Here is a 15680-nt window from a genome sequence, read left to right on the forward strand (position 1 = left end):
TCATTGAATACCGGTACACTTGGTATAACAGCCATTCCGGATTTTGGTCCTGATTCCCAGAATAAAAGAGATTATCTCCGACAGTAGAAAACACTCCACTGTCACACCACTACATTTCTATTATACCTGGGATATCAGTATTTAGCCTTATTTCCTGGATGACATCTATTTTTCTGCTTCATATACACTTCAAGTAGTCTGTGTTCCAACACTGATTTTCTTCCTTGTATTTCACTTTAATGTGGATCCACTCAAAACTGTTTCCCTGGAGTTCCAATTGGGGAACTATTTAAAATTCCCAAATGTCTAGAGATGAATGCATCCATGTGGTTCTCTAGGAATTCTGTTGGGTTAGTGTCCTATTGCATTCCCACACAATGTCAGCTGTTCTTATCAAGGAGGCAGATGCTGTAAGCAACTGCACACTTTGGACCAGATTCTGCTGCTGCTGCTGATGTGCCTGTTGGTCTGCAGGAGGTATTAGATCTTCCTACTTTCCAGCATATCAAGGAGGGATCCCCAGGTGATGGAAAACAGACATAGAATACATAAGAACATTTTAAGAGGAAAGGACAGGTGGCTGGCCATGACATTGGTCGAGGCATCATCCTGGAATTTACCTGAATTTTTTTAGGAAAAGTACAGAAAATAAAACTAGGATTGCAGGATAAAGAAAATTTCCACTATCCCACATATCAGGTCACTGACTTAACAATTACACAGTTGGTCCCTATTGTTCAACAGCTATGCTTGCCTCTACCAGGTCCTTTAAATGGCATATCTACAAAAAATTTCATAATTTTGAGGTAAATCTTGGAGGCAAAAAAGAAAAGACAATAAATAAAAATTTTTAGAGGTAGGAGATTTTTTTTTTTTTAATTATATCTATAAAGGAAGGAAATGTCACACATTAACAGCTGGATATACATAAAATTATCTTCCTGTAAGCAATTGCTTTTCTTCTGACATGGTATAGGCTATTCTAATTATTTCTGAGAAAATAAAACTGATGGTTGGGTCTGTACCCAAACACAAATGCCGGTACTTTAATTAGAATTTCACTTAACATTAGAGTTGGATCATAATAATAATTTCAAGGGATCAATGGCCTGGTGCAAGTCTTTCAATGCCACATCAATTACTTTAATGTCCCTAACCTATCCCACTAATGGAACTAAGGAAAGGTTCAATAAGGAATCTGAACCACGTGTCATTCCTGCCAAATCTTCAAATCACTGAGAAGTTAAAGGCACAAAGAAAAAATTCATGGGCCCAGATTCAATTCTGCAACCTTTCAGTTTTCAGGCCCACACTCTACTGCTAGACCACTCGACCCAAACTGAGATGGATTGACTGAAAGATTCATTTGAACATAGAGTAACTAATTAGAGCTGAAATTCCATAGATGCTGTAGAACTTTACATATAACTATTATTTATGGATTGGGTTATGTTTTACGTTCATAAATATATAACAGGCAATATTAGCAGTGGCTTGGTCTTTACTGTATGTCTCAGTTCAACCAAGATCGTTTTGTGCTGTTGATGTAGGATGTCTTTTTAAGAATTCTGCCTGTTTCTTAGGCCAAAATGAAATGGCCTCATAAGATGATACTTAATGTATTGAAATCAGTTCCCTTTTGTATGATCTCCACAACGTGGTTGGATTTATGCAATGTGATTTGTGAATTACCCCCATTCCTTTGTCATCCATCCCCATGCTTCTCCTGAACTGTCCACAGTTTTCTGTATGATCTCCAATCCCAAGAACAGTAGCTGATGGCAAGACATATTGTTCAGGACAGATTTATTTGTTTCTGGACTTGAGTGTGTTTGTTTCCAACCTTTCAATGATTTTGAGGCAGGATTTCACAATTTCCTGAACTTTTAACAAGCATCTCTGCTGACAGAGTTGAAATCGATAACATTTTCCAAATTACTGCATATATGCCAATATTTTTGTTTCACTGTAACTCATGGTGAGCCCAAGCAGTAGACAGTGTTCAGTGACAGCTGAATTTCTTGTCTTTTTCATAATCTTTTGATACATTTTCAGGAATAAATTTTAACAGCATAAATGAGATCTGTTAATTTCTGCAATCCCCTGAAAGTTTGTTGGTAATAATGATCATAGTTAATAACATTTACTCAAGCATCATGTGCACCCCCTCCCCCCTCCCCCAAATGCTTATTATGATGGTTCAATATCTCAGTTTAAATAAACTTATTTAAGAGAGTTCACAAAACATAATGTACAAAATATCCTAGCATTTTTCTGGTGTAAATGAGAGGCAAAATGGGAGTCTGCCTACCTTCAGAATCAGATGCTCCAGATGCATACATTCCCATTATATTGCTGAGAGCTGTACTCACAGTCACAATAGGACCTGTAAAACCCTTTGTTTCAGCGTTGTTCTCCTGGTTTGCATCCCACTCATCATCACTAAACTTCTTTTCTTCTTTCTCATTTTCAGGTTCTTCATTTTCATGACTGAAAGCAACTAAAAAATCACCATTTGTTCAAGTTTTATTTCAACTGAGAGTCAAAAACTGAACTAAAATTTTTTGATGAGTAACAAGAGTATCTAAAGCACTTAAAAGAATGACTATAAAAATGAACATAATTAGTTCTAAGAATAGTGCTCTGTGAATGTTTTAAGCCACAATGTGGTCAATACTTTGCGTAATATCAGGAAACTACTTGGAAATATCATACATTGCTTAAAGACATCAAAAGATCATATCAAAATATGGAAACTTACTTTATTCAATACAACAAGGTTTGCCTGTTTAAGATGACAAAAATAAAACAACAAAGCAGCTATTACTCCAGTCTTGATTACATACATAGACGGATGACCCACATCAGTACATTATGTTGTACATTTTGTAGCGATATGAAGATGGTCGTAATAAATGGAAACCAGTTATTAAATTATCAGATAAATGAATCCAGTAAAGTTTCTAAAATCTCCTTGTTAAAATCTCCTAGTATATAGAAAACAATGAATGTGAAAACTGAAGAGTATTCAGGATACAACAAGACAGCACTATGAGAAAATGTTGGTGACTGCACCACAGAGGCCTTCATAGAACATTTTTAGTAAGACATGTAGTAAAGAAACGGATGAGTCAATAGAAGCAATGAATTTAGCTAAAATGGGTAATTAATTTTCCTTGAGGAATATAGCAACTTGATGTACCGAAAACAGCCTCAAAGCTCAATTTACAATCATCTAGTCTGTAGATTGACATATAATCCCAATTCCTTAAAGAATCCAGAAATGAATTAATAAAACTATTAACACAAAGAAGAAAAACCAAAGTTGATTTATCGTACCCTCTGAAAAGGGTTATTTGAATAAATAAATAATAAAAATACTGAAATAGTTAATAAGTCACTGGGACTTTTCTGGATTTATTGAAGATAGCTGAATCTGAAAAATTCAGTACTTTTAAGCAAATTAGAAAGTTGCAGTATAAAATGAGTGGCACAAAAGTTTCTTAATTTCTTATCTCTGTGATAGAACACAGTACAAAACTTCATTTTAAGAATGAAGGAAGATTCTAACAGTAAAATAAACATACAAGTTTCTCAACTGTAGTGTCATACACAGAGATAATACTGAACATTTTTGTTTCTTATATGTTCTTGTGACACAAAGTGGTGACCTAGAATATCAGGGGATTAGCAAAAGAAGAAGAAAACTTAGCAGACTTCTTGAAAAATATTTGAACAGACATCACAGCAATAAATGAAACAACGAAGAAATTATGAGGGAACAAATACTAACAAAGAGATGGAGGAGCTGGCCAGTACTTACCTCAACTCAGTACAGCCAATAGATAACACAAACAGAACAGAAAATTTACATTCCATTCTTTGGCTTCCCTCTGACAACTATGCCTCCATCCCTGCTACCCCCCCTGTTTACCTTTCCCTGTTGCTTCTTAACCTGGAATGTGAGTAACTAAATCCACTTTCCGTTCTTCCCTTTTTTCCCCTCTCCCCTCCCTGATGAAGGAACAAAATTCCGAAAGCAGGAATGTAAATTTTCTGTTCTGTTTTGTGTTATCAATCGGCTGTACTGAGCTGAGGTAAGTACTGGCCAGCCCCTCTATCTGTTAGTATTTGTTTCACATCTTTATATGAGATTTTCCATTAATCATTTAAATTAAAGGAAATAAATATATAGGCAACTATCTGATGCTCTACAGTGGAACAGCTCCATAAGAGATCCAATACAGGTGTAGCAATTTATGTTCACAACATCTGGGGAGAGAAAATAAGACAACTACATTAGTAATACAATCATAGTGTTGAACATCCTGGAGGAAAGAAGAAATCTGTCAGTGACTGGAGTCTATGCCCCTAAGGAGTCAAAAATTTTCTGAGTCCACATATTTTCATAACATCCTCCACGAAATGCTACATAGATATAACAATAAACACCAAACAATACTTCTGTGGGATATCTTCATCTCATAAGTAATGAGAAGAATGGAGGAGAAAATTGTAAACAAAAACAAGAGGTAGCACAGAGATTTTGCTGTTTTTAATACATTAAAAATAGCAAACATATTCTTTCAGAATAAAGACATTCACAAATTTTACAGGGCCAGGAAGAAGATACAGGTTATCATAGAATATGTGATAACACATGATAAACATGAGGGAATAGTAAGGCACAATGAGGGAATAGTAAGGCACACAAGAGTTTTTACAGGACATGATGTGGGGTCATATCATTTTATAGTAATATCCCAAATAGACAGGTTCATAAAACTGAAGAAAAAACAAACGAAGTTTACATACAGTAGACTTGCTCAACAAAGACAGTGTCAGGGACCTGTATCAAAGAAAATCAAACAGGTATCTGCAGCAGACAAATGCAGTAGAACATATTGGGCAGGAAGAAAAGCAATAATGAAGGCTGCTGATGAAGCACTGGGTAAGTAGAAAATTATACGATGGAAATGGGACCTCAAAATCTGGACACTAGCCCTCGAATTACCAATAAATCTCAAACAAAATTATCTCCATTATTTTAACAACTTTGGAGAAGAAAATCATTGGATTTACAAACAGAAAAGGAACACCACTAAAAAGGTAGGAAAAGATGGGGACAGTTTATAAGTACAATCAAAGGTGACATCCACAAAAGATGAGCACTAGCCTACAAGAAAATGAAAATGCTTTACAAATAGACAGATAAAGAAATACAAATAAGTAACACAGAAAAACGGCACTGGATTAAACACTACAAATACCTTTGGTATGCAGCCAGGCAGATAGGAAATGGGGATACGGAATAAACAGGCTTGTAAAGTGTGGCTGATTTATGCACAGAAGAGGATGATGGAGGCTATGGTGGCCTTGGAAAACAGGAAAACTACCGGCACAGACAGCATGAACAGTGAGTTCGTAAAATATGGTGGAATTTTTCTCCACGTGAGGCTGCTAAATCCATTCAACCTATTTTGGAAAAGAAGTGTCACACCAAGAACAAGGCAACAAGCAAAAGTTGTGTCATGTATAAGAAGGAGAGAGAAATAACTGCCAAAATCATAGAGGGATTAGCTTACTAGAGGCAGCAAACAAGGTTTACATTAGGGTCCTGAATAGTGGATTAAAAGTAATATCAAAGTGCTTATTAAGTGAAGTACAAGAGTACCTGTATAGAAAGATTGGCAACAGATACAGTATTTATAATAAAGTAGATCACTGAGAAACACACAGAATTTAATCGAGACACCCATTTAGCATCTGATGATCTAGAATAGACCCTTCATGAAGTTAACTCAGATGAACTGAGAAGCACCATGAAGAAAAATGGTTCCATTTAATACACTTTAAGAAGGCTAATACAATAATCATGTTACATACAAATGGAAAGCCAAATGAGATTTTTGCTCTGCAGTGGTGTGTGCACTGATATGAAACTTCCGGGCAGATTAAAAATGTGTGCTGGATCGAGACTCAAACTCAAGGGAGACAAGGTACTGGCAGAATTGAAGCTGTGAGGGCAGGTCGTGAGTCATGCTTGGGTAGGTCAGTTGGTACAGCACTAGCCCACAGAAGGCTAAGGTCCCGAGTTCGAGTCTTGGTCCAGCACACAGTTTTAATCTGCCAGGAAGTTACAAATGGAAATCTCTAATACAAAGGTGGAGGGAGGGGGGAGAACTAAAATGGCTTTTATAAAATAGGACCCTATAAGAATGTAAATAGTGCTGAGCAATATAACAGTAAAACAGGTCAGCCATTTTAATTATCTGGAATCTGATATCATACCTTACGAAAAAGATGATGATTTATTATTTGATCAAATCATACCTGGAGAGGAGATTTGGGTCAAACATGTGGACTGCAAGATCAAATTGAAGTTTATGGACTGGAGCACACAAATTCCCTCCAAAAACAAAGAAAATGCTGCAAAAATTATCTACATGAATGGTTATGGTGATTGTTTTTTTGGGACAGAAAAGATGCACTTCTTGTTGATTTTCTTGAGTGTGCACAACAATCAATTCTGGAAGTTATTGTCAAGCTTTGGAAAACTATGAAGAGCCATTCAGAATAAACACAGAGGAAAGTTGAACTCCAAAATTGTTTTTCTTGGATGACAACACTTGACCATATACAGCAAATTGCTCTTGAGAAGTGTTTGATGCTTTCAAGTGGGAGGTATTTCCTCATATCCCATATAGTCCGGATCTTGCACCCAGTGACTACCACCTGTTTTCAATGATGAAGATTTGGCTCACAACAGATGCAGAAGTGAAAAGGGGGGGGGGGGGGGGGGGAGGTTTGACTACCCAGTTAGTCTCAGGTGGCTGAATTTTATGACAACAGAATTTCAAATCTCTTCTGCCACTATGATAAGTGCATAAATTTGAGTGAAGAGTATGCTGAATGGTAGTATATAAGTGTTGCTTACAAATGAATACAGCAATTTTTTTCCTGTACTACTACTTTTTTGTTTTGCAACACCAAAATATATTCTGGACAGTCCTCCTTTGATCCTGCCCATAGTCAACAGTGACTATGAAGTTATTCTGGTGTTAGATTTACTGGTTGCCCATCATGCCAAAGTTGACTTGAATATTATTTAGTGGAATTAGATGGAGCACTTTTTCACCTTGGCTCCACAGTCAGAAAACTATTACTGTCACAAGGAATACCCAAGATGGGTGGACTGCCTAAACTCCATACTAGATTCCTTAAAGTCAACTTGCAGGATATCACAACTGAAGGTACTGGGAAGTTAATTTAGGCTCAAGTAGGAGCTGACCTGCTGCTGAATTCATTGCATATGGTTGAACCTTTGTCTGACAATGAAGAAGTGGGTAAAATGAAATGTTTTGCACAGTGTAGTTTATCCTAAATACAGGAACCTGAAGGAACCAAAATAATGCCTGTCAGTGCTGATAACTTCAGCACAGAAGAAGTACAGCTATCATGTGGTACTCTGATAGCTAATTTGGAAATATTAGACAAAGAAGAATTGGACAATGTTTCATGTAAAATCACGCAACACCAAGACAGTCTGTCAATTTGACTGCACCAAGGAGAAAAGTAGCACGTCTAAAGAGACCAGACGATGAGGACAGGAAAGGCTTTAAGAAGAATATATAGGATTGTTTAATTCTCCTGGCCTATTGTCTGCCTCATTGCTAATTCATCATCATATCCTCAAGGGAAATGAAGTGTCTGTCTAAAAGAAACCATATAGAGACACACAGCAACTACAGCCTGTCATGAAATAATTTATAATACAGTGACTTCGAGATAGAATCACTGCAACAAGCAACAGCCCCTAGTCAGCACCCGTTGTCACGGTCCTAAAGCAATCACCAGGTGGCAGCAAAGCATACAAGTTCTCTTTCGACTACCACTATTTACAGCAGCAGATGCCTAGCCTATGCCAAATACTGAGTGTATCAAAGAGGTCTTTCCTATTTTGAAAATTCATCCAAACTTATTCATATGCCTTACGAACTTAGTCTTGGTGTCATCTTGAAGGAATATAGATCAAGTTTTGACTCACTTGGTATGTTAGTATATCACTGTTCCATCACAACTGCTACTGGCAATTGCAGCAAGGATTGCTGCCTTTACTGGTCCCAAGCATGCTCAGCATTTGTTTGGTTTAATGAATTGAGTTCTATGACAACTGTGCAATGTAATTTTTGTACCGAGTATGGCAAGATCCAGTATACCCACTATTTATCGGTGGCACAAGTGATTTATGGAAACTGCATGTTTAGTAAGACATAAATTCTCAGGTCATTCCTGTGTGTCTGACAGTACCATAAAACAAGTGAGACAAAGCTTTGTAAATAGTTTTACATTGACCCAGTGTGCTTCTGAGAGTTGGATGTCCCACATATGACTGTTTGGAGTGTTTTCGGAAAAATCCCACCTCTCAAACCATAGAAGTTACAATAATGCAAGAACTAAAAGACACTGATACGATTGTTCATAAGGATTTTTGTGTGGACATCTTACATCAGTTGGACGATGATGATTTCATTTGAGAGGTTATCTTTAATGATGAATCACCTTCCAACTTAAGAGGAAAGTTAATAAACACAACTAAGATTTGGGGCAGTGAAAATTCACAAAAATCCCTGGAACATGAACATAGTAGCCCAAAACTGAAAGTATTTTTTTGCATTGAGCAAGAGCAAAATTTACTGACCTTTCTTTTTATGAGAGAAAACTATCAATAAGATAATGTACTTAAGACATGCTGGAAAAGATTCAGACTGAAGTTGAGGTCACGTACACAATGTAGTTTATGCAAGATAACACACCACCACGCTGCCTCCCTGACATCAGGAATTTCCTAAATGTCTGCTACCCATGCAAAAAGCACACCTTGACCCATTCACTATGGTAAGTGAATGGGTAAAGGAGTGATGACTGCATGGGTCCCATGTTCACCGGACCTCACACCTCTTGATTTTTTTTTTTTCATTTGGGTATTTATCAAGGATGCTGTGTTTGTTCCAACACTGAGCTGCAATTCACCTCACAATTGAACAACTCACACCTGAGGTGGCGCAACAAGTTTGGCAAGAAATTGACTTCACATGAGATGTGTGCCACATGACCAGTATAAATCACATTGAAGCTGTTTACATTTAAGGTAAAAAACTTCGTATATTTTGCTATGAAATGACACCAAAACCATATCTGTAAGTTAAATGAACAAATCATCATTAGTTTTCAAATTTCTAAAGTTCTTTTTGATACAATCATTATAACAGAAATCCTAGATAAATTAGGTCACTTGTTGTTTCACAACTATGGACCTATGAAGTGCGCACCATCAATTAGATAGAGGTAGTGCCTGGAGATCGTTCAAAAACAGCATTCTTAAATCCCAGCTAATTTCCAACAAATTATTAGATGGTTTATTGCAAGACTACAACCAAAGTAATGCAGAGTCTATTTGGATGATTTGTTCTCCAAAGATATCCAGGATTTTTTATTTACGTTTTGGTTTACATGCAGCACAGTTAACACGGTCTGAAAAATCCACTTGTTTTGCAAGAAGTTCATTGTTTACAAGATATAATTAGCTAAATAGGGTACATACCTATTAACAATTTGTTGATTTCATAAAAGAATTTCCAACACCAACCACTGTGTCATTCTAAGGCCTTGTAAATTTTTAGTGAAAACTGTTTCCAAGATTCACTGAAATTGCCAGATACCTCACCCAACTATTGAAAAAAAGGAACAAAGTTTCATCGGTCATCTGATCATAGAGCAGCATTTCTAAAGCTAAAAGGTCTATTAACAAGTACCTCAGTTCTCACTTTCCCTGACTATCAGAAACATTTTATACTGCATTGTGACTCTAGCAGCTTTGTCTTAGGTTGCAGGAACAAGAACTCGATGGACGAAAACAATCCTAGTGTGCACAACAAGGCAACTTATTAGAATTATTCAATAACTGAGACAGAAATTCCTGCATTAATATAAGGAACAACTTATTTCCAGTGTTATTTATACAAATAATGTTTTAAAGTAATAACAGAGCATGCAGCACTCAAGTGCTTATTTAGACTTAAAGATCCAACTAGTAGATGAACTACGATTTTGATTTTTAAGTAATACAATGCCGAGGGAAGTCGTGAGCAACCACAGATATTCTCAGCTGTAAAATACTCACCGTGGAAAGCACTGGCATAAATGAGGATGAATGGAAAGAAGAAAAAGATTGTCAGCAGTTTGCCAGACAGCCACAATTCACCACAAAGATAGAGTGCTGTACAAAAAGATGGGTTGAAGATTATGCATTGAAATACCAGTGAAGTTAAGAACTGATTTACTGACGCACACCCATGATTCAATTTTAGCCAGACACCTTGGTCAAAGGGCAATGGAATGTACATTACCACAACATTACTGGTGAATACTACACTGACAAGATGTCAATCAATCGTTGAAGGTACTCCTTGTAAGCAAAGTGTGGAGCTCAGTCAAAAAAGGATTATGTTACAAAGATTGAGAGCCTCATAACCAATCGGTTATGATGACCAACCTATGTGTACCACAGGAAAGACTAAGAGTTTGTGACACATTATTATGCTCCCTCTTAAGTGATAGAAATTACGTCACCAGTTAACATCAAATGCAGCTTCCAACCTGCCCCACAACTATTCACATCAGTTGCATTCATCACTACAAGGGAGCCTTCACTGTTGGCAACATTTTTAGAAGAGGGGAGGGGTCATGAGCAGAAATAATAAACTAGGAATAATACACTAACAACAGGATTTTCTCTTCCTTTAGGCACATGGTTCTTCCCCGCAACAAGAAGCAGCAGTTTCAGCACCAGGTATTGGGCTTTGAACAAAGAGGAAAAGGAATACAGGAATATTCGGCATAATACGTGTACTATGCTGTAGGAGGGGGGAAGAAGCCTTCAAGGTACATCCTCTAACACTGAAATTTATAGAATCTTTCCCTTTTGTATGTCTTTTGTCACATATAAGGTCAGCAGCTCACAAACGCCCAAGAAAACAGGGATTAACGTATATTGTTGTTCTCTCTCTTTTATCTTCATAAAAACCTTGTATTTACATTCATTTGTGTGTGCCCCACAATTTTATTCAGTGTTTCATAAAAACCAGGACAATAAAAATGTTGATTAAATTAAGACACAATTCCGAAAATAAGAACATATCCTATTTTATCTCACTTGAGTTGCAACTTGTTACCTATGGCACTATCTTTACACATTCTTGAGACTACAGCAACATCCTTTTTAGTGTTCGTAAGTGACTTGTGTGTCATAACTATTTCAACACACCAGTGAATTTCTGCTTTGTTACATCATCTTTTTAATACAAATTCCACAACTCTGCATGGATGATTTGCTACTAAAACTAACAGAGGCACTTACAATTCTGAAGATGAGACCAGAGTGTGTAGTTCAGAATTATTAGGTGAGACAGAATAACAGTTGACTCTTTCAGCTGACAAAACACTTGAACTTGAGACCTGTTCTCTCACTTAAAGCATGTTGTGTATTGTTTTTCCCCTTCACATGGCAAAAAGCACATGATGTACAATGTTACTTAAAGATATTTGGCTACAGCAGTAACTATAATAAGCTAAAGCAGGTTAACCAGGCACAGGTTCAAGCCAGTCCTCTAAATTTGTGTGACTTTCCGAAATATCTTGATAAAATGCCTTGAAATTAGACACTGTAGCACTAATAATTTGTAAAAGAAGAACAAAATACTTACACCATTTTCTCTCTCTCTCTCTCTCTCTCTCACACACACACATACACACACACACACACACACACACACACACATACACACACACTTCATTAATGTGTTTAAGCTGCTTACACACTTTCACAGGAAACATATTAGTATTGAAAATATGTTTGCTGTGGCATTTTGTGACTTGTTTACATCTTTCTTTCTGGTTTCTGTCCACACTGGTGGCAATAATTTCTTGCAATGTATTCCCATCGTCTGTAATGCTGTTTGTCTTATAGTTTTTGTATTATCTGCTATGTTATGTCTATTGACGAAGAAACTGTAATTATACACGGTGCTAAACTATTAATACTCTAAGTAAGTTCTTGTAAACAAAGTTAAAGGTCTTATCATCGGTGGACGAACACATACTAGAGAAGAGCTGGCAATAATAACTTGCTACAGGAGCTGAATATGGAAGAAGCCACTGGTTTTCATAACTTTGTTTCGATGTCATATACTAATTTTGCATACCAAATAGTACCTGAAATTATGGAGGGGAGGGATCATTGGTGGAAGTCCAGAAGGTTTGTGTACCTGTAACTAAATGAAAAACATCATTAAATATGTATATTATCTAATTCTTATTCAGCTGGTATGATTTTGCATAAATCATCAACAATTCCTTTCTTAAAAGTGTCGCTTCTTTCCATGTTGCTTATGAATGTAACAAGAGAACGAACATAGCAGCAATTCTCTGAAGAGAATCTTTTTTGTGCTGTTCTTTTACTGCTTGGTTCACACACATAACAAGCAGATCTCAATGTGGTACAGCAATGTGTAATAACTCGACAGCCTTCTGCAATGACTACTTCATTTTCTCAGAAAAACTCACTACAATGAGTGAAAAAACAACACAGATCAACTGTGTACACCAGACACAAAGCAACATACGCTGAAGAGCCATTGAAACTGGTACATCTGTCTAACATCATGTAGGACCCCTGCAAGCATGTAGAAGTGCCACAACATGACGTGGCATGGACTTAACTAATGTCTGAAGTAGTGTTTGAGGGAATTAATGCCACAAATACCACAGGGCTGTCTGTAAATTTGTAAGTGTATGAGTCGGTGGAGAGCTCTTCCAACAGCACATCGCAAGGCATCTCAGATATGCTCGATAATGTTCATGTATGGGGAGTTTGGTGGCCAGTGGAAGTGTTTAAACTCAGCAAAGCATTCCTAGAGCCACTCTGTAGCAATTCTGGACCTCTGGGTGTCGCATTGTCCTGCTGTAACTGTCCATGTCCGTCGGAACACATAATGGACATGAATGGATGCAGGGGATCAGACAGGATGCTTACATATGTGTCACCTGTCAAAGGCATATATAGATGTATCAGGGGTCCCATATCACTCCAACTGCACATGCCCCACACCATTACAGAGCCTCCACCAGATTGAACAGTCCCCTGTTGACATGCGGGGTCCACAGATTCATGAGGCTGTCTCCATACCCATACATGTCCATCCACCTGATACAATTTGAAACAAGACTCGCCTGACCAGGTAACGTGTTTCCAGTCATCAGCAGTCCAATGTCAGTGTTGACAGGCCCAGGCGAGGCGTAAAGCTTTGTGTCATGCAGTCATCAAGGGTACATGAGTGGGCCTTCAGCACCAAAAGCCCACATCGATGACATTTCATTGAATGATTTGCACTCTGACACTTGCTGATGGCCCAGCATTGTAATCTGCAAACAACCCAGGAAGGGTTGTACTTCTGTCGTGTTGAACAATTCTCTTCAGTTATCCGTGGTCCCGTTCATGCAGGATGTTTTTCCGGCCACAGTGTTTTGGAGATCTGCTATTCTACTGGATTCCTGATATTCATGGTACACTCGTGAAATGGTTGATGGGAATATCCCATTTTATTGCTACCTAGGAGACGCTGTGTCCTATCGCTCGTGCGCTGACTATAACATCTTGTTCAAACTCATTTAAACCTTGATAACCAGCCATTGTAGCAGCACTAACCGATCTTACAGCTGCGCCAGACACTTGTCTTAAATAGGCATTTCCAATCATAATGTCCCATTCTGCCCAATTGCATATCTCTGTATTTGAATACACATACCTCTACCAGTTTCTTTGGCGTTTCAGTGTATAAACGTGCATTAGTGCCATGGAGTAGTGAACTGGTGCATTGTCCTGCTGCAATTGTCCAGCTATAATTGTCACTGAGCCAAGCGGGTTGCGTAACCAGCCGGCTAAGCGCCCAGCGGGCAGTGCAGCACTATGCTTTATCAATTTTTTCCATCTGTTGCATCCTTGAGCCCCCAGTTTGAGATGTACCCTTGTCCGGTTAGTGAAAGATGCTACAGACCACACTTTATTAATAATTGTAATACAAAGTAATATCACCAGTTACAGTTACATTTCCTTCAATCCATACTAACATTGCTACAGATATTTGTTTCTGTATTTAAAAATATGTTTCGAAACAGTGTCCACAAGCAGCAACTGGATATATATTTTGAAAAATGTTTCAAGCTCAGTGTACATGTAGCTTCACAACTCTTAACGACCTTGAACACTATCTACCTCCCTTTCATTAACGCAGAACAATAACAATATTTTAACAACAACAGTTTAAATAAACTTTTCCAAAAACATAAACCACAAGCACAGAACATACTACAGGATAACAAGTTAAACACTGAAAAAAAAATGTAAAATAAGTTCCAATCAGCATGACGGAGATTTAAACACATGAGTTGAGAAATCATGTGAACGTGGAGCAAGCTAGCTTCATGTTTATATGCAGTAACCTGCTTATCAGTTTTAGTTTGTACATGAGATGCATAATGTATTTTGTTGACTTCATATCATATTTTGAAAAAGCATATTTGCTAAAGTTGGCTGTGAAAATACCTTGTAACCATGTAATAAATGTTATACTGAAAACAATATTTTTACCTCACTTTTCTTGTAACAATTTAAATGTGACAAAATTCAATCACTGGAGCATGTTACCTTTAAGAAAACAATTATTTAACAGTACACTTGTTACCCATCAAACAATGCTGCAAAGCAAGTCTCTGTGCCCTTTGAATGCACACTGCAGCCAATACAGGTCAATATACACACATCAAAAAAGGTTTTGCATCACCCGATTCAGAGAACTCCTGAAGACAGAGATTGACTGTGGAGGTCACAGACACAGTCCCTTCGACTGTTCAGAGATTTATTAAACCCACCAAAAGATGTAAACAACCATGCATGAGCAGTGCCTATTACACAGAGGGGGTCCGACAGCTGATCAGTTCCAGTCATTTCACCAGGAAAGAGGTACATGGCTCGTGTTGTCTGTACTTCAACCATGCCTAGATGGTCAATACCACGGTTTGACCATGTTCGCAGTGTTACTTTGTGCCAGGAAGGGCTCTCAACAAAGGAAGTGTCCAGGCGTCTCGGAGTGAACCAAAGTGATGATGTTTGGACATGGAGGAGATACAGAGAGACAGGAACTGTCGATGACATGTCTCGCTCAGGCCGCCCAAGGGCTACTACTGCAGTGGATGACTACTACCTATAGATTATTGTTCGGAGGAACCATGACAGCAACACCACCATGTTGAATAATGCTTTTTGTACAGCCACAGTACTTTGTGTTACAACTCAAACTGTGTGCAATAGGCTGCATGATGTGCAACTTCACTCACGATGTCCATGGTGAGGTCCATCTTTGCAACCATGATACCATGCAGAGCAGTACAGATAAGTCCAACAAAATGCCGAATGGACTGCTCAGAATTGGCATTACGTTCTCTTCACTGATGAGTCTCGCATACGCCTTCAACCAGACAATTGTAAGAGATGTGTTTGGCGGCAACCCGGTCAGGCTGAACACCTTAGACACACTGTCCAGCGAGATAAGCAAGGTGGAGGT

General features: G+C 37.9%; 1 protein-coding gene across 1 annotated transcript in view; it reads right to left on the minus strand.

The window, feature by feature from the left end:
- LOC126327695 (nuclear fragile X mental retardation-interacting protein 1) overlaps positions 1 to 15680 on the minus strand; it is a 138483-nt gene that overhangs the window by 35006 nt on the left and 87797 nt on the right. Inside the window, exon 5 of the mRNA XM_049995907.1 lies at positions 2312 to 2500. Coding sequence (XP_049851864.1) covers positions 2312 to 2500 — 189 coding nt within the window. The remainder of the gene's footprint in view (positions 1 to 2311; positions 2501 to 15680) is intronic.

The sequence above is a fragment of the Schistocerca gregaria genome, chromosome 2 (genome assembly GCF_023897955.1).
Source record: "Schistocerca gregaria isolate iqSchGreg1 chromosome 2, iqSchGreg1.2, whole genome shotgun sequence".
In the NCBI taxonomy this organism is placed as follows: domain Eukaryota; kingdom Metazoa; phylum Arthropoda; class Insecta; order Orthoptera; family Acrididae; genus Schistocerca; species Schistocerca gregaria.